This window comes from Pseudonaja textilis, chromosome 12 (assembly GCF_049901715.1).
Source record: "Pseudonaja textilis isolate UNSWEBS1 chromosome 12, rPseTex1.2, whole genome shotgun sequence".
Taxonomy (NCBI): domain Eukaryota; kingdom Metazoa; phylum Chordata; class Lepidosauria; order Squamata; family Elapidae; genus Pseudonaja; species Pseudonaja textilis.
Window position 1 is genome coordinate 21,028,163 of NC_142001.1, and position 27,516 is coordinate 21,055,678.

The following is a 27,516-nucleotide window of genomic DNA, read 5'->3' on the forward strand; positions in this document are numbered from 1 at the left end:
TCCTTGAACTGTGGTTTTGAAAGTAGAAAGCAGGGATTTTTTAAAATATATATATATATATATAGAGAGAGAGAGAGAGAGAGAGAGAGACATGTAATGCAATCTTCCTGGGAAGGATGCAGTTCCCCCGCAGCCCTGCTGTCTGGAGCTATCTATTTATGGAAACCCATAAAGCACTCTGGAGTTGAAACTGCATTTATTTCAGCTGGAGTGACATTGGGAGATATAATAACAGAAATCTATCAGCCGTAAGTTAAAAAAATGTATTAATAAGGATTGCCTTTAAAGACCCCAAGGCCAACTTGATTCACTTGGAGACAAGCCACGATGGGGCTGCAACCTCCTTTGCCAAGCTCTCTCACCTGGCTGTGATTTGTTGCCTTCAAACCGACTGCAAAGGTTTGAGGTGTAATCAACAGCTTGTTGGAAAGCTTTAGAGAAGGGGTCTCCAACCTTGGCAACTTTAAGCCTGGCGCTCTTCAACTTCCTGAATTCTGGGAGGCTTAAAGTTGCGAAGGTTGGAGACCCCTGCTCTAGGGGAAATGGGTCATCGATGGGTGGCTGGAAGAGGACAACAGGCAGGACTTAAAATAGGAACAAGGGGAGAGGAAGCATTTGTAAACTATGCCTGAGGCACTAAATTAGCAGCAATAAAATCTGAATCGTTATCCCAATCTCTCGGCACAGAATGGATTTGTTTAAGGGTTGGGCACCCCGTGTGATGAAACCTGACCTGAGTCTTTTCCCAACTGGCCACTTGAAGGCGGGTGAAGTTCAGCTCCCAGGATCAACTGGCCGGGGAATTCTGGGAATTGAAATCCACCCGTCTTTAAGTGGCCAAGGTTGAGAATCCCTAAAGCGGATTGCCTTGCACAGATTCAGGAGCTGTCCGAATCAAGGGGGGCCTCTTTGGAAGCCAAGCTCCCCGGATGTGTTTGGAGGTGTGGACCATGGCTGGAAAAGCAAAGGTTGCGTGGGAAATAGGTGGGAGGGTGGAGACCCCCAAGGAGGAAGATCTATAGAGGCCGCGAGGGGAAAAGGAAGGCCAGAGGAAAGGGCCGTATTAGAGAACGGAATTCTTTCTGTGATGGGATACGCTACATCATGTAAGCACAGCGACCCTTTTCCAGTATTATCATCATCGTCTCATTTTATCTTCAAAAAAAAGAGAGGGAGAACATTGACGGTTCCAAACTGGGAACCTTTAACTCATGCAGGATTTGAACCTAGTCCAAAGGTTTGCTTCCTCTGTGTGGGGCCATTTCCACTTTTGTTCATGAAAAGCGCTACGCAGATAGTCCACAGGTACAAATGTGGCTCCTTTGGCCGGCTTTCCATCCAGGAAGCTGATTCCACGTGTTGTTTTACAGCGGAGTTCTGCTTCTATGAACTTGCAAAACAGAAAACGCCGCCCTCAGCCAATATTTAGAGTTTCGGCATCAACAAACGAACCTTCCGCTTTCAAGGCGATTTCCGAAAATGAGATGTTGACAGAACTCATTTGGTCCCCTTGCATCTGTTCTCCTCGCCGCCTGGATTTTGCCCAAGGAAATTGAACCCTCTTCTGCCCACGACCTGCGCTTTGCAGCCTCTCCGAGTGTCCACACGAATCATAAAAATAGTTTCCCCGGGGCAATCTTGACTGGCTTCCAGAAAAGAGGGGCCCAGCCACCGCCTGCCTTCCTCACACCCACCCCTCCCTCTCACTGCACAGAAGCAAAAGCTAAACTTAGCAAGAGACAGGCAAGGCTGGGTGCTCGGAAGTCAGACCGCCACTATGCAAGCCAAGGTCTGAGAGGAGAGACGGATGGATGGAGGGAAGGAGAGACAGCAGAACGCAAACCAAAGATCTGATGTCCTGCCTTAAGCTGGGATGGAGCATCTCGGCATGTCGCTGCCAGCCCATGACCAACCAGAGGCCCAAACGGCCACTGAATCTGGCATCAACCGTGGTGCAACATCTGGACTGGGTCAAATCTCAACATCGTAAACTTGAGCTGCAACAAGGGTTGAGCAGAAGCAGCGGAGAAACCAAGATAACCCTTTGGCCAGCGGTGAGTCATCCGAGGGAGAACTGGCCTCAGTTCTGCCAACTGCAACAGGTAAATGAACTCAATTCCCCGTGGAAAGTCATTAATTCTGAAATTTAATTCAGAGTTTCTTTTTGGGCAGGATGAAGTTCCTCGTGGCTCCAAGCAGATTCGTCTTTATACCGATTCACAAAATGCCCTCGTGGCTTCTTCTGCTTCTGGACCAATTTTCTCTCCCACTTTTTCCTCCTCCAATCCTAGAGAAAGAGAGTTTTATCAGATCTGTGTGGTGGGAGAGGAGAAAAACATTGCGTCTTTGCAAAAGTAATCCCGGAGTGCCTACTAGGCAGGGTAGGCAGACTGACCCCGGAAGGCAGTTAACAAATGCCAGGTTCTGTTCACTTCTCCCGTGGTGTGCGGGGGGGTCGATACGTGGACACGATAAAGGGCACTGTGGGCATTAGAGGGTCAGGAGAAAGGACGGGCTCGGAGCCTCTTGATCAGAATGGCCAGAAGGAAAAGGAGCCAGCTCAGCCCTCTGTAAGGTCAGGCTGTTGGGCTGTTATCAGACCCACCTCCCTGCATTAAAGGTTGTGTTATCGCTTGTACTGCTTTTGTATGTCGTGTGTGACTCATTTCAGAGAGCACCGAGCCCAGGGATCTCCCACCCTGGCAACTTCAGCCTGGGGGACTTCAACTCCCAGCAAAGCTGGCTAGGGAATTCTGGGCGTTGGAGTCCTCCAGGCTTAAAGTGGCCAAGGTTGGAGACCCCTGATAGTCTGGCCTGTGATCTTGTGAGCTTTGGGGTCTTCAAGATCCCCTGGCAAAGAGCCCCAGGATCCCTGTGGCTATGCACGCCGAGAAAAGCTGCTGCCTCTCAGCTCTTGGTTTGCTTCCTTATTTAAGTGGGCGTTTTCCCCACCCCCTGATTTGTCTGCAGAATTCCCTAAAAACGTTGCATTTGTTGCTCCGTGTTGTAGAGAATATGGGTTTTAAAAAATAACAGCATCAGTACCCGCTGTATTTTGGCTGTTAAATGCAACTGAAGCTCAAGGATCTTTGGGAGTTATTGAGAAGAGTCGCGTCCAAAGCCACAAGCAATCCTGAGAATAAATATCTGTAAGGAAAAACAAGTCCCAGGCCAATTTTAATTCTAAATTAAATTATTCACGCTGGTGAACACATACTGCAGTGTTGCTGCAGATGAATAGTGCATACATTTGAACAGAGATGCTAAATCGTCCTGCGGCTGCGTTCCCACATTTATCTTCTGTTTAAAGGGGAAAAAAATCCCTTCAGGACAGAAACACAATTCAACACGAGCATTTTCCCCATGAAATGATGAAACCTTGTGGAGAGTTTCTAAAATCCCAAAGGCGGCATGATTAAGTCAATATCAACATTTCATGGAGAGCCGCTCAAGGTAGCCAAAGTTGGTTTGGGGCTTTGATCTTTCCCAGGAAGTCAATCCTGATCTGCAAAATTGCACACCGGATGCCTCAGGCCTGCCCCAGCTCTTCCATCTCCGTCCCCCCTGGGTCCGGACTGGCCTTCCCCTCCTGCATTTTTCATCCAGAGGGTGCTTGAAGGACATTCACCCCACATTTAAACTTGAGAAAACGAGACAACTGCACCGATGATCTCCATGGATCTCATTATGCCACGGCCGACCATCGCTCCGCTTTCTGACAAGTCAGAATGGTTCAATGGGCTGCTTCCAATCTTCTTGAGAAGAAGGCCAGAGGGGGCAGGAAGGCCAGAGTCCCATGAGGACATTATCTGGCTCAGTGACATCTAACACATAGGCCTCGTCTCCGTTGCCAGGCTGAACACACATGCTCACACACATACACACGCGTGTTCCTCCTGAGACTGCGCTAATTATAAAGACTGCAACACCAAGTCACCTCCAACCAGAATGGGCTCCCTCCCTGAACCGTGCGTGCTCCAGTTTTCATAAACAATTATTTTAATTGGAGAGCAACCTCCGAAGCCAAAGTTCTTTCTGGAAACAAGGCGGCACCATGTGGAAGATAATAAATTCCACTGGGCAGAAGCTCAGCAAAAGGCCAGCCTTGGCTTCTACTGCAGTTGAAAGTCAGGGCAGCTTTCAACTCTGGAAGAGGCAGAACTCGGCGCTGGAGATCAGGATACCTTTGGCCCACACGAGCGCAAAGTCCTGGGCTGCCTCTAGGGCACCAGTGGAGGATTAGAGCTGCAGGGAGGAGCCCCTGACCTGGGCATTCAGAGAGAAAGGGGCCTCAAGGCCATGAAACCAGGGAACAGGAGGCATGGGTTCTCTTGCCACACACCTTCAACCACACCTGGTCATGTGAGGCCAAGTGGGGAAACAGCAGGAGGAGGGAGAGGAGGGAGAGCTACACCTCCTCCTCCTCCTCCTCCTCCTCTTCGCCATCACTGACTGCTCCCATCACAATCATTACCCTCAGCCCCACCCACCCCTTCATGTCTGGGAGTTGGTCCACATATCTCCAAGATGCCATGGTTGAGAAACCCTGACCCACAGGATTCCCTGGGTCAATCGGCCAAGGGCCGGTCCACAGTATGGCTTCTCAGGAGAAGCTCCAACATTACAACAGAAACCTCCGCAGAATCCTTCTCAGATAGGATTGCTATCAAGGAACAACCTCCACCTCAACCCCAAGACGGCTGGCTAAAGGAGAATAAACCAGCTCTCAAAGTTAATGAAAGTTGGTGATGTGGGAGCAGACATCCTGTCAGCCAAATACTAGCTCTGTGCAGAGAACACCGTAGTATCTACACACTGCTTGTCATCAGCAGGTTTTCCCAATACGGTGCTGCTGTATCTCAGTGCAAAAGGTTTTAAATTCCGCAGGAAAGTCAATTATTTTTGTTTGTGAAAACAATGGAGGAGGGAAAGGCAGATAACACCATAGATGAGAGACCGCGAATGGAGCACCCAGATTTAATGGCCTCCATGCTCACTAACCCACTGACAACCAGACCCGGGCTGTGAGCATCTGCAGTTAGGCATTGATTTACATTAACCAATCATCCCTATTTCTTCTCCATAAAAGTCAAATCCATTTAAGGGGTTGCAGCCTCTCTTGACAATAAGCGGCGACAGCAGTGTGGAAACGATGCTTCTCAGTTCAACAGAATTAAGGCCAGCCGTTGATTTGATTAGGCTTTTATGGTGTAAAATATTTCAAAGCAATTATCCCCACCACCACCCATAATGTGTGTGAGAAGAAAACTGATAGGGCCTCTTTTTCAGAGCCGATGGCTCCCACAAGTGTTGAGAGGCTTTGCCAACATTGCCAGCCGAGAGGAAAAGACGATGGTTGGGTTGCTCAAAATCTCGGTCTGGCAGCTGGACCCGTCCACAGGCTCCCTGCGGTGCCCACATCCATTCTTGGCTACCCGAAAACCAAGTGTGAGTCTAGATCAAAATTATGCCGACATCTACGTTTATTCTTAGTTTGGAAATATGCTCGGGCTTCTATAATTGCACACCGCTAAACTTCCTTGACCTCCCCATATTGTCCTGCTTTCTAAAATCAGAGAGCCGAGTCCAATCAGCAAGCGTTCTGTTCCCCAAGACCCCTCCATGCCCCCAAGCTGGTGAAGCAGAGCCATGGATGCTGGACGGTTAGACCTGGAAAGGCTGCAGAAAGAGGCCTTCCCGATTTTCTGATTGAGACAGCCTTGTGGCCCCAGCAGCCTTTGCTGGTCATCCCCCTTCAGGGTCCATCATCTCCAGAAGGACCCTTCCCACCTGCCAAGGCCCAGGGCACAACCCTTGGCACACCCCCAATGGCCTTGGCCTCCAACTAGGGTTTTTCCCTCAGCTGTGGCATCATCCAAGAGGGGACCTCTTTCTTTCGCGTCATCTCCTACGGGACCTGAAATGCCATGCAGGGCTCTCTGCTCCGTGTCACCCAAAGCTCTTTCCTTCTAACAGGAAAAGTGGCTCAGCCCCACAATACCCGAATGCAGAGAATGTGACTCACCGCTGAGCTGAGCCTCCTGGCCTTTGCGGACCAGCTCAGCTGCCAGTGGCGTAACCCACAACTTCAACCTGGCCGGGGACCCCAGGACGATCTGTGAGAAATGGACACTGCAGGAAACTCACATTGATGTTTGCATCACTAAAAGAAACTGGTGCACGAGAAACAAGACATTAGTCACTTCTGCTAAAAAAAAATAATAATTCCATTTTTCAACTTTGCACAAATGAATGGTGAGGTAATTATTTTCTCAGCTGCAAGAAAAAAATTATTTTATCAGAATAGAGGCATCTGTTAAAAACAAGTTGAGAACTGCAAAACGATAGAGTGATTAGAGAGAGAGGAGGAGTAAGTGCAGCCGCTTAGAGAGTAGGATAGCTCTGCTGACTTTATGCTGATAAGAAATTCACAATCTCTCTGTTTTGGCTCTTGGCCAGGCCTGTCAGCATCTTCCACTGCTGGAAATAAGACCACGAAATAATCATCTTTGTTCTTTCAGCTTTGGGGGATCAACTATTCCTTGGGTCCCTAAGGAGTGGACAAAACTCAATCCAACCACTCCTAACGTGGAATCAGACTGGCGACAAATAAGTTTTGGGTGAAATTGCTTACAGCTGCGTTTCTCAATCTTGGCGATTTTAAGATCTGTGGACTTCAACTCCCCCAATTCCCCAGGCAGCACAGTCCAACCGGCATTACGGAATAGCCATTTTAATGAGAGGGAGAGACGGGGAACCAGTACCATGGACAGCTACCTTTCCCATTTGCAGCAGTGACTGCAGAGGAAAGCGTTCGACCATCGTATGCGCTTAAATTATCCGATGTTATTTATATGCCTCTCATTTTATCTGAGTGGATCACACAATAAGGGAGCTGGCATGTCACACTTCATTTGGTTTCAGCTTCACGTATTGCGCAAATCTAGCCATTGCACTTTGTGGCTTAGTCAACCAACGGTAATTAAGCAAACAATGTTGTGTAGAAATCCCGGCAATGTAAGAACTGAAAGGTTGTAATATAATTATTATAAAAACAATTTAGAGTAAAATTAAGAGATATTGAAGGTTAATAGAAACCAGGAAAGCACGTTTCAAGCTTGAAATTTTCAAAGTCGCTGGTGGCAGCGATTTCCTCAAATGAGTGACCTGCTGCGGGAAGCAGTCAGCTTTGGCACCGCTGTGTGTTTTCCCGGAACCTGCCCCATCCGTCTCCCTGGGAAGGAAGAAAGGTTCGGCCATCACCACTCCGGCCCCTTTTGTTTGAGTGCATTTCCAAAGATTGCTTGATTTGTTTCTCTCCCGGGGCGGAGGGGAGAGTGGCTGTACTCCAAGACATATTCCCCCCTCCCCCGATGTCACATGCCCTCATGCCTTCCTCCCCCTCCTCCTCCTCCTCCTCCTCCTCCTCCGCCATCTCAGGTTTCAGGAGGGAGACTGGGAGTTCTGGTTCTTGCTCTTCCATCAGCCTCAGCCACTGTTAATTGAGGCTGTTGGAGCCTCATCCTGACTGACTTAATTTCAGCCCAAAGTCCCACACAACATGGCCATTCCTCGCAAGGAGGTCAGGTCTCTCCTCGTGACCATTTTGGCATTTCAGAGCATCCTTGTTCTAAGAAGAGGACCAACCGAGCAAAGTTCTATAAACAAAAAATACTGCATCGATTTGCACGTGGTCCATTTTCCTTCCCAGGTTCAGGGTCTCCGGGGCATTGCAAGGGCAGCTGCTTAATGAGCTGGAAGGCAGACCCGTTGCTTTGTGGTCAAGTGTCCGCCCACCTTGGGCAGTGGGCCTACTGGAATCCCGAGGAAGCTCTTCCTCCTGGACAGAGAGAGGGGCCTGCAGAGGTCACACCCTCTACTCTTAGGATGACCGCTCAGCTCCCTGGTCAACCTGCAAATCAGATTCCCCACCACCCAGACCTCCTTCCTGGGCTGCAGAAGAGCCTGAACAGCAAGAATTCTGTGTCCTCCACCGAGTGACGTTCCGCACAACAATTGGCCTCCCCTTCCCTGTGACAGCTACCCAGCTCGCTATTAATTAAACGCACCAATATCCTTGTCCCTGTAATGAGGTTGTCTGAGTCTCATTACTCATTTACTGCTCTCCGCATGACAATTAAACCAGCGTTGCTCCTGAAGGCTTCACTTCCACGCAGCTTCCAGGGCTCCCAGCGTCTCTCCCGTGTGCTCAGTTTTACGCTGGGACTAAACTGTTGAACAGCTGCAAAGACAACAGGCAGCAGCTGTTAGGAGAAGACGAACCTGGGCCAGGCAAAGAATGGAAAGAATGGAAATAGAAATGGAGAATTAGGATTAGGATTAGGATTAGGATTAGGATTAGGATTAGAATTAGAATAGAATAGAATAGAATAGAATAGAATAGAATAGAATAGAATAGAATAGAATAGAATAGAATAGAATAGAATAGAAATAGAATAGAATAGAAATAGAATAATGAATATGAATTGGGAAGTTGGAAGGGATCTTTGAGGGTTTCTAGTGCAAGAGCGGGCAGAGAGAAGGAGTTCAACGAGACTGAAACCGATTCCCTTTGCTTTATTTTCAGCCAGGAGTTTTCCAAACGCCACTTGGCTCAAGAAAGACGGATCGTTCCTTAAAGTCGCCAACCCCGATTTAGCTCCGGGTTGTTTGGGGGAAGAGTTGAGCAGACACATCGATTCTTTCAAATCCCCGCTCATGGCTTTGGAGCATTAATTCCCTATAATTTTCCAACAGGCCTTTTTCATTTATTCTCCATGCTTCTTGCAGTGACATAAATGGGTATCTATTAAACGATGATCCATGGCTGAGACGGCCCGCTTGTCTCCAAGGCAGCTGGCCAAGTTTACTGCTGGCATTCTGGTGGGGTTTCAAGGGGGGGCACGAGGAGGCTGGGGGAGAATGGGCAAATGGGGCCTTTTGTCAAGGGGGGGCAAACAGACCTCAAAAGGCCTCTAGATAGGGGCGGGGGGAGTCCAATTGCACCAGGACCCAGCTGTAAAACACCCAAATTATATACACAACTAAAACATGGCTTGCTTTTTCCCCCCCTCTCTCTTCAATTTCGGCTCACCGTCCTAGGGGGTGATACAAGCTGAGACCCAAATTAAACCACCCCAGAGAAATGGGGGAGGGGCGGGTTGAGAGTGACAGACGTTGCCCCAAACGGAGCTACAGAACTGAAGGGCCCTCAGGCAGCCTCCTCTTGGCCTGGAAGTCCTGCTGGATCACGGAGCCATCGGAAGGGGACGGAGACCCCTCTTGCTTGGACAAGCTCATCCTTCCCACCAGCCGCCTTGGCACCCGGGGCTCAGCCCGGCCGGGAGAAGCTTGCTGGGAAGGCTGTGTGGGCAGGGAGCAAAGGCGCTTCAGGAGGCTGGGCTGCTGAGCGGATCCTAAGGCTGGTGCGCCACGGTCTCCGAGGGAGCGTAGGCGTTGTTAGTTCATACAGCGACAGGCACCCACACACGAGGATGGGCCGCATGATTTGCCAAGCGTTTCCCATTCACTTCTGGGGGAACATCACTTCACTCCTTCTTGGGCTGACTGGAAGTGATGAGACGGCATCTCTGCCCCCAGACAGGGCCAGGGAGACCCTCCCCCAAAGGGGTCTTATTCCACGCTGCCTGTCCCTAAAGACACACACACACACACACCGACTCCTCGGGGCCAAGGGGCTACTTAGCTTCCCCTCCCCCCCAAGGCCAAGAGGCCATTCGCTGTTCCGTGTAGAGCCAGGCTTAATTCTGTAGCGCACGGACCGCACTGCCTGCCGGTTTCGTTCGGCCGGGAAGCCTTCGTCTCTCTCGGCACCTCTTCTGCCCGGGGTTAGGAAGAGCTGGCTGGGCAGAAGGCAAGTTCTGGCGGAGGATAATTAGGCAGCACCAGCTCTGCACAGGGAGAAAAACACCTCCTTTCCTCGAAAAGTGTGCATAGTACGTACGTTCAGTTGCTACAACCTCTAATAATACCTCCCCCCGCCAGCAACGAGCACACAGCGTCCCACAGAGAAGGAAAAGCGTTTGGTTCTGGGAAGGAGCTTCGCCCGCTTTCCCAGGGAGTGTTGGGGGACCCGGCCCAAGACTCCTGGCCTTGTCCCCCACCACTGCTCCTCACTCTCCCCGCAAAGGCTGAATGGGGTGGGCTTTGCACATTCCGGCATCAAACACTGGGTAGAAATTACTGGTGTCTTCTCCGTGTCTGCTTTTCACACTGGCTGTGTCTTCGCCGGCAGGCAACGGTGGGAGGGGTTTGGACAGAATTGGCCCAGTTCAGCTGCTTCTGCCTGCCCCTCTGCAAGGGGAGGCTGCAGGGAGAGGCTGAAGACACCCCCCCCCATCAGCCCCCCCACACTGAGTTCCTGCCTTTGGGCTCGATTGGGGCGAGGGAGGCTTAGGGTTTGGGTCATGCTCTGTGTCTCACCAGCCAACTTGGAAAGTTTTTTTTGGGGGGGGCAGTTGGAAGGGAAATTTCTACCCCAAATAAGGCTCTCCACAGCTGTGAGACTCAAGCGAGAAGCCTTCCACAGAGGTGGGCCCTGCAGCCGGACCAGGCGAGGGAAGTCAGGGGTCTTAGGAGTCCGGTTGGCACAAGAGTCAAGCCTCAGATTGAATACAGAACACCAAATCGACCAGCCCTGTCTTAGTTGATCAGGTGGCGGAAGAACTGGCTGCTCCGGGCATTCGCAGCGAATCCTGGGAAGAAGAAGCGCTCCTGAAGGCCCCGCAAGGCCAGAGAGCCCAGGCCTCAGGTCCCGAGTGCGAAGGACGCCTGCAAAGCTTCCGGCTCTCCCTTCAGCTTGGCCTGGCCTTTGGCAGGTTGCCCGGTTTGTTCCTTGCAAATCAGAAGTTCTGCTTCGCCCGCCTGGCATTCTGGGGTGCCAGGATATTCTGTAAGGTCTGGTGCCCCTGCGAAAGGATGCCGTTCCCAAGTTTAGGGTCCCCCGAAGGGAAGCGGGAGTCCCCCGTGCACTGGAAGGTCTGCTGAGGACGGGCCCCTTCCCTTCAAGGCCACTGTGCCAGCAACGGGAAGTGCCAGCCTGGAGCTGGTCCTGGAGCCCACTCTGCTTTTAACTAAATGGGACGGGGGGCGGGGGTTCTGCACCTTTCTGCCGTGTGTTTCAGGCCGGCTTTGCGTTTGGGTTCCTTCCCTTCTCTTGGACGGACCTGCCTCTCCCAGCCAAGCTTGGGGCACAGCAACACAACAGCTGGAAAACGAAAAGATGAAGCTCCTACCAGCGATGTGAGAGGCTGCCAGGGAGGGAAACAACCTGCGCACAACTCACACTGCCAGGCCCTGATAAGAGAGGAAGGAACCATCAAGAGCAAACACACGCGGCGGCCTCTGACTTCTAGAAGAAAGGCGATGAAGAGCATCGGCCGGTTCCAGAAAGCACCGTCCTCCCTCCTCAGGGGCTGCGCAGTGAATTCACAAGCATCCCTTTGTAACGAAACCATTTTCCTTGAGCACCGGCCTTTGTGACGCAGTGCGGACTAACCCCAGAGTAGATTATAATTGTCTGAACGTTGACAAGAGCACCGGAAGGCATTGATGCTTCTCTTCACATCTCTCTTTAAAGTACGGGAAATGCCCAGCACTCTGCAGACCTTGGGAGGGGAATTACGCTCTGCCATTATCATCAAGCCTCCTTCTGCAGCGGCTGCTTTTAGACATGAGGTGCAGCTAAGTAATCCTGGGGCCATTTTATCTCCTCCTCCTCCTCCTCCTCCTCCTCCTCCTCCCGGATGAAGAATGTTTAGGCATCATTTCCTTCCTGAGCCCTGGGGCACCTGGAGGCCGCCTATCCAGCCGGCAGAAACAAGCTTCAGCCAAGGCCGGATTGGGAACGGCCCCCAACGGCCTTGCGATGGCCTCCAGACCAGTGGGATGGAGGGGAGGTGTGCAGGGGGCCACAACCACAGGACCAAGCCACGCCCCAATGCAACAGAGGCCCCAGAGAGCTTCGTAACATGGAGATTGGTGGCAGGGAAGGGACGCTCCAGGATCCACCCGAGGGCCCCGCAGTGATTCACTGAAGGATCTCCATTGCCCATTTCCGGAAGGCAGGAAGAGGCTCCGCAAAGCCCAGGAGAGAACAGGAGGCTCCCCTTGGCTCCAGCACTGGACCTGGTCCTGTCATGGCCAGCGCTGATGTTTCCTTCTGCTTAGAAGAACGTTTCTTGGGCTCTCAGGCCCTGGAAGAACCTGGGCTTCTAAAACCCAAGAAAGCCTTCCGGTGAGCGAAGAAGACTCCACCAAGTCTTGGCTGAGAGGTCAGCTGCTTCTCTCCCGCCCACGGATGGATTCCTCTGGGGTGCAGAGTTGCTCCAAAGTCTTCTGGCCACCTGAATGAAGAGACTTCCCTTCTGCCAGCTCTGCCTGGGTGGCCCCCCTCGCCTTCTTTGCCGCTGATGAGGCTGGGGGAGTCTGCGGAGGAAGCAGGCTCTTCCTCAAAGCCTTGAGAGCCGGGGGGGGGCAGGGGGGCAGAGCTTCTGCAGTCTTCACAGCCTCCTCCTCTTCCTCCTCCTCTCTCCAGCTGCTCCAGCGGGAGCATCTCTGCCAGGATCAGGGTTTTACGATGCCACAGAGGGCACCCAGTGGGTCAATATCACCCTCCAGGTCCTGCAAGGATAAATAGATAAAATGTTTCTTACAGTCGTGGGTCAGCCTACAAGGGAGCCATTCTACGGCTGCCAGAATTCACCGTGAAACTGACCTAAAACATATTACGAGCGGGAGGCTTTCGCATCTGGCAGAAGTGGTTCCCTTCACCGGCCACAGAGGAAGAGCTGCACTTGGGAGGCCATCCCTGGAGGCCCTTAGAGCCGTCCTGAATACAGGGACCACAAGCCCTGCTCGGGGGTCAGAGGGGTCTCTGGGACCCCTGACAGCTCAGCCCAGCAGTCTTGGGAGTTGTAGATCAGGGGTCTCCAACCCTGGCAACTTTAAGCCTGGAGGACTTCAACTCCCAGAATTCCCCAGCCAGCTTTCCTGGGAGTTGAAGGCTTAAAGTTGCCAAGGTGGGAGGCCTCTGTGGTAGATTACGCACGGATTTCCTCTCCAACGGGCTGCAGATGCTTGAGGTTGAAAGGCGTCCGCTCCTGTGGCTCTCAGGGGTGTCTGTGAGGCGATCAAAAAAATGAAGGGGGGGGTCTCAACCGTGCAACAGAAGCCCCACCTTGGCTGACCTGCGTCCCCTTCCCAGCAGATGCCCCTGTCGTCACTGGGGGAACAAGGTGGATCTCCCAGAAAAGGAAGGCGAGGCGCCTCCAGATCTTGACCTGGAGAAACGTCCTCTTGCCGTGCAGGGGAACGCGCAGCAGCAGGACCCTCCCTGGGGCACAGAGGCCAACTCCGCCAACCCTCGCGGTGGCAGAGGGTGCTCGGCCTGGAGCCAGGGAGGTGCCGAAGCTCTCCTGAAGCTGCTACCTGCTCTTCAAGCAGGCGCTGGAAACCCAGGAGAAGCTGCAGGGCACCTCCGGAAGAAGGGAGGGGGGGTGACCCCTCCCTTTCAGAAGCCAAGCAAGGATTTATTGGGAACTGCCAGTCCCACCCACACCAAGTCACTCTGCCTCAGAGGGGTTCAGTTGGGCCCTTCCCTCCCACCCAGACCGGAAGGTTGCCGCCTCTGATCTCAGTCTCTCCTACCATCCTCCACAAGGAGCACCAAAGAGTTTCCACCCTGCCAGGGGCCCAGTAACCCAGCTCCTCCAGGGCCCTCACTTTATCCACCCGCTTTCCAAGTCAAAGAAAATGGGCGCCTGATCGGGGACTGCCTGAAACAGAGGTCTCCAACCTTGGCCACTTTAAGACTTATGGACTTCACCTCCCAGAATTCCTCAGCCAGCTTTGCTTTGCTTTGTTGGCTGAGGAGTTCTGGGAGTTGAAGTCCGCAAGTCTTAAAGCTTTGCTGACTGAGGAATTCTGGGAGTTGACGTCCACAAGTCTTAAAGTGGCCAAGGTTGGGGACCCCTGGCCTGAGACCACCAGATCACGCAAAGTTTTCTTGAGTTGGGAGCCCCCAGGGACCCCTCGCAGCTGACTGCATCCTCCAACCTCCTTCCACCTCCGCAACTGCCCCTTGTGGGACGGAGATCCAACTGAGAAAAGGCACAGCCAACCCTGCAGGGACCAGAAAGACCCAGTTGGAGGTTCATAGCACCTGGAAGCAGGCGGGGCGAAGAAGGGCAGCTGCACCCCTTTCCTCTCCCCCCCCACCCCCCCAGTTTCAACGCAGGATCCTTGGGGGTCTGGGAGAAGCTTCCTAGTTCTTCCAAGCCCTTGCTAGAGATGAAGGCTCTTCGGTGCCCCCTGCTGGCCTATGGAAGCAAAGCTTCCCTTCCTTGTTTACAAAACAACAACAACCAGAACAGGCGAAGGTATTAAATGTCCCCTGAACCCCCTCCCCACACACACACAAAATGTGTGATCATCTTGTGGGATAAAGATGAAGACATTTCCCAGCTCACACTTGGTGTCTCCTCACGGAAAAGCTGCAGAGAGGGAAATGCACCCCATAAAATGCAAAGGGAGGAACGGCATTGGCGGAGGATTGTTCTCCAGATTTGCTGTTTAGCTTCCAAACGTTTTGTTACCAGGCAGGATAACTTCGGAAAAAGTCGCCTCTTCTATTGGAGCCGCATTTCTATCCCAGGGAGGGTGGGTGCCTGCCTCACAAACTCCTTGCCTTAATTCAGAGGTTTCCAAACTTGGCCACTTTAAGCCGTGTGGACTTCAATTCCCAGAATTCTCCAGCCAGCTGGCTGGAGAATTCTGGGAGTTGAAGTCCACACGGCTTAAAGCGGCCAAGTTGGGGGGGTCCTGGCTTAATTGATTCTCCAGGCTGGTCTTAAAGGGAGAGGCTCCTTTTGAAGGAAGAGGCGAGTATGAGTGGGCGCTGGTGACTTCCTGGCAGAGGTCCTGGCTACTGGAGGGACCCTCTCACCAGGCCATGGGATTGGCCTGCCCCACTCTTGCTGGCAGAGGAGGTATGCTGTGGGTCCCGTCAGCCCAATTATTCTGGCCTGCAGGGTCCAGAAGGAGGCCTTCTCTGTTGCTGCTCCTGCCCTCTGGGACATCCCCCCCCCCCACCCCGCGCCTGTGTGAGGTCGGCCCCAACCCTCCTATCTCTTCCAAGGTACGGCTCTGCCAGTCGGTCTGGGGCCCCAGTGGGGGAGCAGCGCAATGGAGGTGGTTGGTTGAGGAGTAAGAGATCCGACCTACCTGCCTCCCATCTCGCTTTGGCTTATTTACCTGCAGAGTCTGTGGAAGGGGTTGTGGGTCACACAAGGTGCTACAGCCACCTGCAGTGCACAGGAGCTGGTCTGCACCTATGCTCAGCCAAATTGGTGGTGGGGGGACTCCAGCCCCACGGCCTCCTCCACCCCACACCTGTGCAAGGGCCACAGGCTTCTATCGTGCAAGAGGCAATGGGGAACCACCTTAGATGTTTCCAAAGAGAAAGGTGGCATGTAAACAGCTCAAATACGCAAGCAGGTTCTTCCACCCCACCTATTTGCCTGAAGGCTCCCAGCGCAGGGTTAGGCGAGGCCAAACAAGAGGGAATCCCTTCTAGCAAACGGTGCTCCTGAAGAAACTGGGCTTCACACAGAGACACACACAGACACACACACATTCCAGGGAACGACTAGTCCAGAGGAAACACACGGAGACCGTGAGAGAGGGGGAGTGGGAGAAGAGGGAGGGAGAGAGAGAAGGGAGAAGGGTCAAGAAAAAAGGGAGACAGACGCCCTTGCACACAGGGAGACAAGATGGAGGGGCTGATGGGCTGATCTAAACAGGGGCCATCCTTTCTTTTCTTTGTCTTGGTGCTTTTCAACTTTTTTAGTTTACTTTTCCATGCGGGGTAAAATTACCCGCTCCAAAAGAGAACAGGAGTGGCCTGGAGGGAGGGGTATCCTGTTGTGCGATGCACTCCGCGGGAACCCCCGAATGGAGCAGAAGCTGCCCCGCAATCCCCACGCGGGGACGGAAGGGCTGCCAAGAGCCACAAGGCCTCTTATCGTTTCCTGCATGACCGGCAGCAACAGGTAGATAAAATAGCTTTATTATTGTGATCGTAACCCAGCCTTGCAAGTTCGCGAGGCTGAGCTCCAAACGGGAGGCGCGCGCGCACACACACACACACACACACACAGAGTCGAGGCGGCACCCAAGTGGGGTGCCAAGCCAGGCGCCCCGCAGGTGAGAGCAGGACAGGCAGAGGAGGAGGAGGAAGAGGGAGCCGACGGCAGCCAGCAAAAGCGCAGTGCGAAAAGGGAAGCCGAGTCCCCCCCCACGCCCTCCACGAGGACTGGAAGCTTGGCCAAGGTGAGTGACCTGGGAGGCGTCGGCTGAGCGACAGGCGCGCCCGAGGGAGGAGGAGGCGAAGCGGCCGCTTCCCCAGGGGACCTTCAGGGGCGAAGCGGCGGGGGGAGCGAAGGGGACCGGGGCTCCCTTCGGAGCCTTTGGGGGGGTCGCGTGGCTCTCCCGTCCCGCTTTCCTGGCCGAGGCGACCCAGCAGCCGTTGGGATCCGGTGGGGAAGTTTCGCTCCCCGGTTTCTCTCTCCGGAGGGAGCGGCGCGGCTCCTCCTCCTCCGGCTCCCCGGAGAAAATCGGGAGTTTGCTCACGTTCCCAAAGTCGCGGTTACGCCACGAAGAGCGCCTGGGCCGCGCCGGGACCAGGGAGGGGAGAGCTGTCTGCCTACCTGGCCGCCGCAGAGGCGACTCAGGCCGGATCCCAGCTGGTTCCTCTCCGCAGAAAGGTAAAGTTTGGGAAGTTCGGGAGAAGTTTTTGAAAAGGCCCCAGAAAGTAGCCCCGAGCGGCGCTTCTTCCGGGGAGAGCGAGCTTTGTTCGCCCAGGCTGCAGCCCCCGCCCCCCCGAAGTGCGCGGGGGTCCTTGCAGCGAGGCGGCTGGGCTCCCGCCAAGTGTCTATATAGTCGGGGGGGGGAGCCAAGAGGGTGTTCCCACCCCCAATTAAGAAAACAAATCCCAGCATTGCGAGAGTATCGTTTGGCCCGGAGGCGGCGGCCGCTTTCGAGTTGCAGAGCCAACTTCTCCCCCCGCCCTTTCCCAGCCCCCATTCCGCTGCCCTTGTGCACCGAGGCCTGACGCCTTGGTGGTCGCCATGGCAACCCTTGCCCAGGTCTAAAGGCCCGGGCAGGGCGGAGGGGGGCTGCAAACGCTTTTGTGGCGCGGTCCTTGAAGGGGGTCCTTCCGTGGGAAGAATGCCGCTGCTGCGCCCCCCTCCTGACCCCCTTCTTGGCCCATGCGGCACCTGTAGGGTTCGAGGGGTCCCTCGCTTTTCATCCATGGAACTTCCCCAAGCGGTGCGGGGGGGGCTGCAATCTGGGAGAGAGAAGGATGGCGGGGGCTTCCTCACTGCTGAGCAGGGCTGCCCTCAGCGTCAGCAAACAGCCCACCCCCCACCCCCGTTGCCCTCCTAACGGGCCCATCTGCCTCTGCAAGAGGAGGGGCAGACGCCTGCCATTGCTGCCCCAAATCTGCCCTTGGGGGGTGTTGGGTGAATGTGGGGGGCAAGGCTGCTTTAGCTGCTGAGGAGGATGGGGGCTGCTTTGAGATGGAGCAACACCGAGGAGGCCATTTGGGGCAAATGGGGAAAGGCCCGGGGGCAGCGGGGAGGGGGAGAGGAGGCGGGGGTGGGGAGAGGAGGTTGCCCACTTTTCTGGTGCTGTGGACGGGGCTGGCATTCCTGCTTGAAGGCCTCAGTGCAGGGGCCTCCGAACTTGGCAATTTAAAGACTTGCGGGGTTCAACTCCCAGAATTCCCCAGCCAGCCATTGCCCCTCCCCAAGGCCTGCTGGCTGGGGAATTCTGGGAGTTGAACCCCGCAAGTCTTTAAATTGCCAAGGTCGGAGGCCCCTGCCTTAGAGAGGGGGCTGCATACACAGGGCACACGTTTCAGTCCTCTGCAACTTGGGCAGAATTTAATTAGCATCCATCGTGGTTTAAATACCACCGTTTGCACACTGCAGCAAAGCAGGAGGCGGCCTGGTCTGGTCTCAGCAGCGCCGTCCTGCCCGTAGAGCCGTTTTCAGCCCGACTAGTTTTAATCTCTGGACTGGGAAAAAGAATCCATCCATGTTGTTCATCTCAGCAAAAATCCAATCTGGATCACCTGGTTCCAGGCTAGAGAGGCAGGGGACTAAAGCGGCTCTGTTTGGGGCACAGCAGGAAGGCCCCTCCCCGCCTCCCCTCCCCTCCCCTCCTGGGCAGGGCAAGGGAGACGCCTGGCCTTCCTTTGAGGGCATCACCCTGTCCTCCTTCGCCAAAGGCTGCCCCCCCCACCCACCCACCCCGCCAGACACTCTGGGCGGGAGCTCTTCCCTTCCATTTTCCCTCCTCCCCACCTGGGAGAAGATGGCGGGTTAAACGGCTTTCCAAGGTGCCTCCATGCATTGCGGGCTTGCCCCAACCTGCTGCCTTGGGGTGGGATGGCCGGGCAGGGCTCACCTGGCCAGGTTGCGCAGGTTTCCGTGCCTGGTTGGGATTGGCCTCCTCTGGGAGCCTGCCGGGTGAGTCAGGGGAACTTGCTGAACTCGCCTCCTGCTCAGACGGTCCCTGCAGTTGGGGATGAGGTGGCGTCTCCTTCCTTCCCCCGAACCGCCAGCCTGCCTGCTTCCCCTTGCAGGGTGGGGCTGCCCCTTGCCAAGACGCGAGCAGCCATGGCGAAGAGGAATGGGGGCTGCCAGCACTTCTGCACCACCTGCCTGCTGGGGCTGTTCGGCTGCCACTGGACCCACAAGAAGAGCCTGAAGACGAGCAAGGTGTGTGCCCTTACGGGAGCCCCTGGGAGGCCTGGTCCCTCTCCCTCTGGGGACGGGCTGCAGACCACCCCCCCAAATAAGCTGGGCATCAGTTAACCCTCTTGGTCTGCGTGGAAAGCACTCAAGGGCCGAGGGTGCGTCCTCCCTCCTGGGGTGGCGTCTTTCTTCCCCCGCCTTCTGTAGCCAAGGAGGGGATGAGGCTTATGGGATTGGCTGGGGGGATTGGCTCCTCCCTCTGAGCCCCCTGGGGGGGGTGTCCCAACCTGGCAGTGTCCGTTGAGCCCCCCGCCCCCCGCTCCCTCCACAGTGTGACTCCGCCTGGTTCTTCCTGCTCTTCTGCATCGGCCTCCTTGCCCTGGCCTGGCTGTACGTGGCCCTGGTCACGCTCAACGACTTCCACAACTTCAATGAGTGAGTAGGAGCCCCCCCCCGCCCCGCTCCCCCGTGCCTCCACTGTGCCCCTTTCTGACCTTTGGGTAAGCTTTACCCACCCTCCTTCCCCTCCCCCACCCGGCACAGGTTCATCTTCCAGAAGACAGAATGGTGGCTGGACTGGTCAGTGGTGATGCTGTGTGTGACAGCCACGCTGGTCACCTACTCCTCTCTGCTGATGGTAGGCCTCCTCTCCCTTCATCTTTCATACCTCCCCCCTCCCTTCCTGGTCCAACTTTGCACTGAAGCTCCCTGGTTCTGGGGGTTTCCGTATCGCCCCTCCCCTCTGGCTGACGGTATGGGAGGGTCTTCGGGATATCTCTGTGCCCTCCAGTTTGGACTCTGCGGTTCATGGGGAGGGAGACGGGGGAGGAGTGTTGCAGCAGCATCAAAACAGAGGTCTCCAAACTTGGGCACTTTAAGACTTGTGGACTTCAACGCCCAGAATTCTCCAGCCAGGCTGGAGAATTCTGGGAGTTGAAGTCCACAAGTCTTAAAGTGCCCAAGTTTGAGACCTCTGATCTAACAGAATAAACTCTTGCCATATCGAGAGGCTGACATTATCCTGGCACAATGGAACACAATGGTTCACTCTGACGAATGGACTGCCACAGTTCTCCGGTTCAAAGTGGCCAGAATTAGGTGGGCAACACACACACACATACACCCCAGAAGACAGAAGAGGGGAGAGGTTGGCATTTGGGCATCTCCGGCTTGGAGAGTAAAACTGGCAGGCAAGGAAAGGGATGCCCGTTTTGGAAGTCAGAGCTACGCGTTTCCCTTTCTGGGGGGGTAATCTTCACCCACCTTGATCGGACTACCTGGGGTTGAGGGAACTGGGTGGTCCGACACATCCGGAAGGATGAGATTTGCATGAACCCCCCGCGCTCAGTTCAGGGTCTTTCCAAGCGGGGACATCCTGTCCTGCCCTCCTCAAGGTTTTCTTGCCCCAAGCAGCTGTTTCCTTTCCTGTGCATCCCAGGTGTTGGCCCTCTGCCTCCAGCTCTGCCATCAGCCCCTGAAGCTGCATTGGCTCCACAAGGTAAGACCACAATCTCCTGCTTGCCCCCTTTCCTTCCCATGGGCAGGAGGCTTCTGAGGCCTCCCTGGGAGGCCCTCCGCTTGAGCGTCCCTTGCCAACCCACGCCAGTAGGTCTTGCCCACCAAGGGCCGCGTTTCCTTCCTGGACAGAGGTTCTTTGGGTGACTTCCTGGGCCTTGAAGGCGCCTTCTCTGTTTCTTCCAGGGCCTCCTGATCCTGACTCTGCTGATCGTAGTGGCTGCTTTTGTGGGGCTGAAACTTCAGTGGTCAGAGCAGTGGGAGAGCGCCCACATTGCCCTACAGGTAGGGGCCCCGAGAGAAGCCCAGGGCTGCCCTTCCCTGCTTTACGCTGAGCCCCATGCAGAGTTGTCTGTCCAGCTCTGTTCTGTTCTCTGCTCCCACTCTGTTAGGGACTGGAGGCTCAACCGTCTGGGGAATCGTTGCAGGAATTGGGTGTGTCTAGTAAAATGAAAAGAAAGGATTAGAGGAGAGTCAGGATAGATGTCTTCCAATATTTGAGGGGTTGCCCCAAAGAAGAGGAGGGGGTCAAGCTATTCTCCAAAGCACCTGAAGGCAGGACAAGAAGCAACGGATGAGAAAAGGGAAAAAACCAAATCTTTTCCCTTCCCTCTCTACTTCGTCGCTTCAAAAATCTTTTTTGGGAACAATGTTACTCTTTATAATTCAAATTCCAGGGTACCTTGTGTTGTTGCTTTCTCAGTTCAACCCAGTCAGTCAAAGCTTTCTCTTTTTATCTTCCTCCTGCACAATCTTGTCCGGTCGAATTCTTCTTTGAGGTGGCCATTTCTGACCACCGCTGCACCGCCTTCGGGAAAGAGAGCAATGGCCAGCTGAGGAGGAGAGATGGAGCTCTCCTCAACTCTGCTGGCGGTCTCCCCCCTCTTCACCACCTCTACGGCTCGGGGTGCCCCTGCGGCGAGCATGGATCGAAACCGCGCACAACCACGGATTTCGGTCTATCGCCGAAGAAGCCCAAACCGGAAGTCAGGAGAAATTTCTTTATTCACCAGTGGAATAACTTGCCTACAGAAATTGTAGGTGCTCCAACATTGGAAGTTTTCAAAAATGCATCCATTTGCCTGAAATGGTGTAGGGTTCCCAGCTTGAGCAGGGGGTTGGACTAGATTATCACCAAGGTGCCTCCTGACTCTGTGATTCTGTTCTTGTCCCACCTGCTGGCTGAGCTGCAGCAGGTGACTTAGCCTCTCCTACAGGGAGAGGTGCCCAGTTGGGGCCCCAGAGAACGGAGGCTGGGCAGCCACCAGGTGGGCATATCCGAGGTCCGGATGAGCCCCCTCTGGGGCTAATGGTCAGACCTTTGGCTCCATGAAATTGGCAGGCTGGGGGCACTCAGGGATAGACGGCTGCCCGTCATTTAGCAGGGAAGACTCTCCAGGCCAGGCGTGCCTTGCCACAGGACCGTAAATCCTTGTGTGGGGACCAAAAAGGCCAGGAAATGAAAGAGGTTCTGTTGGATGGAGAGCAGCAGCCGGAGAGGGAATTTCGGAAGGACTCCATTTGCCAAATCCAAGGGATGTTGTGGCTTTTCCTTCCCGGGAGTGGGGCGGGGTGGAGCCCCCTCCTGACCCAGCTGCCCTTCTCCCTAATCCTGGGAGGATTCGGAGCTTCTGAACTGTGGCCTCTCGGGGCCAGCTGGGCTCCCGTGGAAAGGCCAACCCCCTTGAATTGTCTCCCGCCAGGCGACCGGCCCCTTCCTGCACATTGGAGCCGTGGCGGGTTTGACGATGCTTGCCTGGCCAGTAGCAACCTGCTTCTACCGCATCTCCCACGCAGGTACTGTGGGTGGGGACAAGGAGGGTGGTTCCTTATCAAAGCCCGGTTGGGGCTCGGCCCTTGGACACCTGTTCCAAGGTGAATGTGGATACCGGAAACCCTAACACTCAGGCACAGCTCCTTCCTTCCTGAGCTGTTAAAACGATGCCTGGAAGTTGGGGGTCTCGGGTGGAGGGTCCCCACGTGTGTGGTGGAGCTGCTTCCTGTTGGGACAGCATTGAGGGGGGGAAACAGCCGTCCCACGTTGTGGGCTGGCGTATTCCAGCCAGATGCCAGGAAAGCCTTCCTGAGCGCCAGAGCAGGGCACCTGGGGCGAATTCCAGGGGGAGGCAGTGCGCTGCCCTTGGCTGCAGGCGTTCACTCTGAGTCTGGCCAGCCTCCTGTTGGGGCTGCCCTGGTTTGGAATCCAGTTGAGGTCCTGGAGGCCTTCTGCCCACCCTTCCACACGGGGGATCTGGGCAGGGAGCAAAGGTCCCTAGGATTAATGGAGAGAGGAAGAGCAGTCGGCGCTCATGAGGGGTCTGCTTGGGGCCCTCTTCCATTTGTTTCGCTGCAGCTCTCCGGGCGTCATCCTGGTCTTGTATCTGGGCGCAATGCTGGCTTTATACCTGGCCCCCCTGGGCATCGACTCCCCCTGCTTCCTGGAGCAGAGCCAGCTCCCTCCCAAACCGGCTCTGTTTGGGCACCGCGGGGCTCCCATGGTGAGTCCCTGCCCCTCCGCTTCCCACCAAGGCAGATGGGTCCTTAAAACAGCAGCAGCGGCGGCGGCTGCTGACTTTCACAGCCTAGCCTTGCTGGGATTTCTCTGCTTCTTCCTCTTGGATTAAACGGTGTGGGTTCTTCTGCTCGTGCAAGGGGGGTTGGACTAGAAGACCTCCAGGGTCCCTTCCAACTCGGTAAGACACTAGGAAGACGTCCCAGCTCCACCTCTTCTTCCTAAGAACCCTCCGAGCTACCAGAATTGTTCCAGCTGCGAGAGGATGCGTGGAACCCCTTCCTGGAGAGCTGGGTGGTCGGGGGTCGGGGGTGGGGTCCAAAACCCTCCAGCTTCACCTCCCCCTCCCCCTCTCTCCAGCTGGCACCAGAGAACACCATGATGTCCTTCCAGAAGGCGCTCAACTGTGGCCTGAGCGTCTTAGAAACGGATGTCCGGGTGAGGTAAGAGACGGGCCGGGCATCAGTGGCCCTGCTGGAGGGGCGGGCTCCCCCATGCCCCGCCCACCCAGGAAGGGAAGGTCCAGGATCCAGGCCTTTCCTTCCTTTCCCACTCCCAGTGCCGACGGGATCCCTTTCCTCCTGCACGATGAGACCCTCCTACGGACGACAAATGTGCAGGAGGTCTTCCCCACCCACAGCCACGCCAAGGCCACGGCCTTCAACTGGACGCAGCTGCAGCAGTTGGACGCCGGCAGCTGGTTTTTGCAGGTGAGAGCAGGATGGGGCCCCTTGATCCACGCAAGGCCTGGCTAGGATCAGGTTGTGCTGAACATCTGGCTCGCTCGTCTGGATTTGGCTGAGGTGAAGCCCCTTGGAGTCTGGGGAGGATGGCCGAGAGGGGATGGAGCAGGCCTGAGTCCTCACCCTCACAAGGGGAAGGACCTTCCGTGCTCTTCTTGACTCTTGGCCTCCCTTCTTTTCCCCCTGATAGCAATCCCATTTCCCTGGCTACTCGCACCTAACAATTGGGGAGGGGGAGATCTCCCCTCTGGCAACCCCCCCCCCCGTCCTTCCAGTCAGAAACGGACATGCATCTTAGGGGCGTCAGGACTAATGGAAGGGAAAGTTTAAACCTCTTCCCTGGTGGGACAACCTCACACACATTCCGAGAATCTGGATTTGCATGGAGGGAAAGCAGCCCACCCAACCGCAGGACATGGTTTAGCCGGGGTTGCCTTGCAGCCGCTGGGCTCACCGCCCCTCCCTTTCCTCTACCAGAAGCATCCCTTCCCCACAGCCTGGAGCCTTTCAGAGGAAGGGATGGCCCAGGCCAGGAGGCAGCGCATTCCGTCTCTGAGGGAGCTGCTGGCAGAGGCCAGGAGGCACCAGGTGTCCGTCATGTTTGACCTGTTGCCGCTGGAAGACCCCCACTACGAGCGCCTGGTCAACATCACAGTGGAGACCATCCTCCAATCGGGCATCGACCAACAGCTGGTGAGTTTCCCTGTGGCGAAAAAGGCAAGTGCACCTTCTAAGCAGAACCTGTTCTGACCCAAGCCTCGTTCCAAGCAAACAAACACCAAACAGAGGTAAAAGCAAAACCTCTTTAATGCTTCTCTGTGAATTCCGTTCGTTCACAGTAAAGCGCAATTAAATACTAATTGTCCCAGATAAGAACAAACCTGTGCGCTGGGCACAGGCTCCTCGGGGTCCTCTTCATCACTGCTGCCAGCCTCCACAAGCTCCGAAGGCAGCACCCCACTCTCTGAGGGTCCTGGCCCCATCCCTGCCTCACACGCAGGCCCCTGATCCGAGTCCTCGCTCTCCAAGACCTCAGCCACCCATACCTGCTGCAGGCCAACCACAACAGAACCCAAACGGAGGCGGAGACTTATGAGGCTGGAGAAAAAGGCAATTTGGTTCCCCTTGAAAATGCGACTTCGGGACCGTCTTGCGCTACCTGCCCTCTCCAGTCAGGGATCCCGAAAGGGAACCTGGCGGAAGTCAGATCCATTCCAGATCCAGATAATCGGAGCCACGCCCGCCTGCCTTAGGCGTATCTCAGTTCTAGGGCCACTGTGGTTCTAGACCTGGAGATACTCCTGGCCCTACGAACGGCGAGTGGGCCCTGCTACACCCTCTCTCTCCCCCAACCCAGATCCTATGGCTGCCCAATAAGTTTCGGGAGGAGGTGAGACTGTGGGCACCCAGGTTCCAGCACATCTACGGCCCCGAGAGTTTGGACAACAAGACCAGGAGGCTCCCGCGAGTCAACCTGGCTTACCAAAAACTGAGCAGCACGTTAATCAGGTTAGAGCTGGGGGGCTGGGGAGGGAGGGGGGGCTCTTCCTTGGCCAGCCCAGGGCACATCCTGGGCACATCTGAGGGGCGGGGGGAGGCAGCTTTATACAACTGCGTTTTTCAGCCCCAGCTCCGTTTTATGAAGGCAGACCGTTGGGAAATGGGTGGGGTGCGGAAAGCAAACCTCTCGGAAGCCCCCCCCTCCCAAACTGAAAAACGGGATGGGGGGGCTCAAGCAGAGCAGGGGGCTCAACGTAAGGTCCCTCCGTCCCCCCCCCCCCTCAGTAACCCTCCATAGAAAAAGCTGCAAAGCCACCAGCCGAAAGACGGTGTCGTCTTCAGGTCCTTGTTGCCCAGGGAGGCTTCGACCTCCCAGGGGCTGGGATGCAGCTGCAGCCTTCCTCAGGCCTTCCGTGCAAACCATGCTATTATGGGCTGTACTGACCCCCGCTTTATTGGCGCACACACCCTCCCCTTCTGCAGGGAATACCACCGCAACAATATCTCAGTCAACCTGTTTGTGGTGAATGCTCCGTGGCTCTTCTCCGTCCTCTGGTGTGCTGGGACTTCTTCGGTTACCACCAACGCCTGCCAGGTGCTCCAGAAGATGCAGCACCCGCTCTGGCTGCTGGTAAGGCCCCTGGGGGTGAGTGGGGGGCTCCTGCTCTGGCTGCTGCAGCCCACTCGGGCTCCCTGGCAGGAAGGGCTTCGCCAGGCAGCTGCCCCCCCTGATCGGCCGCCCGTCTTTCTCCCAGCCTCGTGGCACCTATCGAATGATCTGGATTGTGACCGACTGCGCCTCCTTCCTGCTGGTTCTCTCGGCTTTCCTGCTGCTGGAGTGAGTGCCAGGCGAGCCGAGATGAGGAATTCCTCAAGTCAGAGAACGGGGCTTTTCCCAGCCTGCATCTTCCCAAGGAAGTTGGGGGGGGGGGCTGCTACCATCACCATTCTGGAGGTTGGCCAACGTGCCGAAGGGCGTTAGGTCTCCAGTTGGAGAGTCGGCCTTTCTACTAGAAGGTGGAAGCACCTACTGCAATCTTGCTCAGGGGCAGAGTGCATTGTCTCACCCTGGACGGTTTAAATGTGTGAACTTCAACTCCCAGAATCCCCAGAGTTGAAGAGGGTACAGCTTAAAGTTGCCGCACTTGAGCAAACCTGGCCCTGGTCAGATGGGTCTTTTTGTGGTCACTTTGAGGGAAGTGTTGATGTGCATTTAGGTCAGGGGTGTTCGAACTTGACAGCTTTAAGACTTGTGGACTTCCACTCCCAGAATCCCTCCTCCAGTCATGTTAGCTCAGGAATTCTGGGAGTGGAAGTCCACAAGTCTTAAACTTGCCAAGGCCTTTGATTTAGGTGGAGCACCGCATGACCTGGCCAAGCTGTGCCACAAGCGTCAGAAAGACCCTGGATGGAACTCTGATTTCTTCTTCTTCTTCTTTACAGAAGATGGTCTCGGAAAAAGGAGTCGAGAGGTAAAGCTGGCATTTGGGGATAACTGGGTATTTCTACTGTGTAACACAGGAGCAAAATGCCACATTTGGTGCATAGCAGCTGCACAGGCGACCAAGGAAAAGGGGTATAGAGCGGGGAAAAGGGCCTGACCGGCATCTTGGGGGAAATCAGGATATTGTGAGGCCTCCTCCATTCGTGTCTCTGTGAGCAGCTTCAAGAGAGGCTCGCTGCTCGTTGAAGGAATATGGCTGACCCTAAACGGGGATTTCACCTCTGGGAAAGCCGGCAAGCCGCAGCCCCTCACAGCCGTCTCCTCCCGCCTGCAGGCTCCAGCTCCGATGTGCTGCTGACCAAGATCCACAGCCTCTTGTCCGAGTGAGGCGAGAGCGTCCAGAAGCCCCGGGCTTTGCCCTCCCCCCCCCCCTGCTACTTTTGGCAGGACTCCCCTCTTTCAAATGCTTCTCTGGGAACAGCCTGTCCTTCGCGCTTGCTGGCAGCGGCTGCTGGGATCGGTTTCAGGGGCCTGCATTGCACAGCCCTCCAAGGAGCGGAGAGCAACTTGGATGCAGCCTGCCTTCTTGGAACCCGGAGCCTCCCCACATCCTGGGACTGACCGCTAGAGCCTCGGGGTGGAATTAGGGCGCTACCAGCTCTCCTGTGGGACACGGTTTCTTCTTGAAGTGGGACTTGGAGGATCCTGGACATGCCCAATAAAGCTGTTTCTACAGGCTGGGAAACCCAGAGCTGCTGTGGTCACTCCTCTCCTGGGGGGGGGGAGGGGCGGGGGGAGAGAATAATGTGGCGGGGGGTTGACACACCCTTTCAATGCACAGCTGCCTGAGTCTCTATCTCTAGCAGCTTCCTGCCCCAACCGGCCTCCTGGCACTCCAGCTGGGTTCGAAGGCTCCAGGGTGAGAGAAAGCCAGGGGTCTGGGCACCAACGGCTGCGCTTGCTCGCTCAGTGTGTCGGGTTGCAGGTCCAGGAACCACGTTCAACAGCAGAGCCCACAAA

At 55.4% G+C, this 27,516-nt stretch overlaps 1 protein-coding gene and 1 long non-coding RNA gene across 2 annotated transcripts; one reads left to right on the forward strand and one right to left on the reverse strand.

Annotated features, from left to right (window-relative positions):
• Nucleotides 1–6,709: 6,709 nt before the first annotated feature.
• LOC148124806 (uncharacterized) lies at nucleotides 6,710–16,816 on the reverse strand. Its single transcript, XR_015745092.1, has 3 exons — nucleotides 16,728–16,816; nucleotides 8,113–8,283; nucleotides 6,710–7,234 (listed from the first exon to the last, which is right to left on the reverse strand). It is a non-coding gene; the product is annotated as an uncharacterized LOC148124806 (long non-coding RNA).
• Nucleotides 16,654–27,241, forward strand: GDPD2 (glycerophosphodiester phosphodiesterase domain containing 2). Its single transcript, XM_026716646.2, is given in 17 exon segments — nucleotides 16,654–16,784; nucleotides 18,671–18,806; nucleotides 19,114–19,217; nucleotides 19,326–19,419; nucleotides 20,221–20,280; nucleotides 20,484–20,582; nucleotides 22,001–22,094; nucleotides 22,651–22,656; nucleotides 22,659–22,795; nucleotides 23,170–23,252; nucleotides 23,369–23,519; nucleotides 24,030–24,245; nucleotides 24,910–25,061; nucleotides 25,536–25,683; nucleotides 25,808–25,890; nucleotides 26,496–26,524; nucleotides 26,831–27,241. Coding segments are annotated over 16 exon segments (1,611 nt in total). The 5' UTR covers nucleotides 16,654–16,784; nucleotides 18,671–18,704; the 3' UTR covers nucleotides 26,884–27,241.
• The last annotated feature ends 275 nt before the right edge of the window (nucleotides 27,242–27,516 follow it).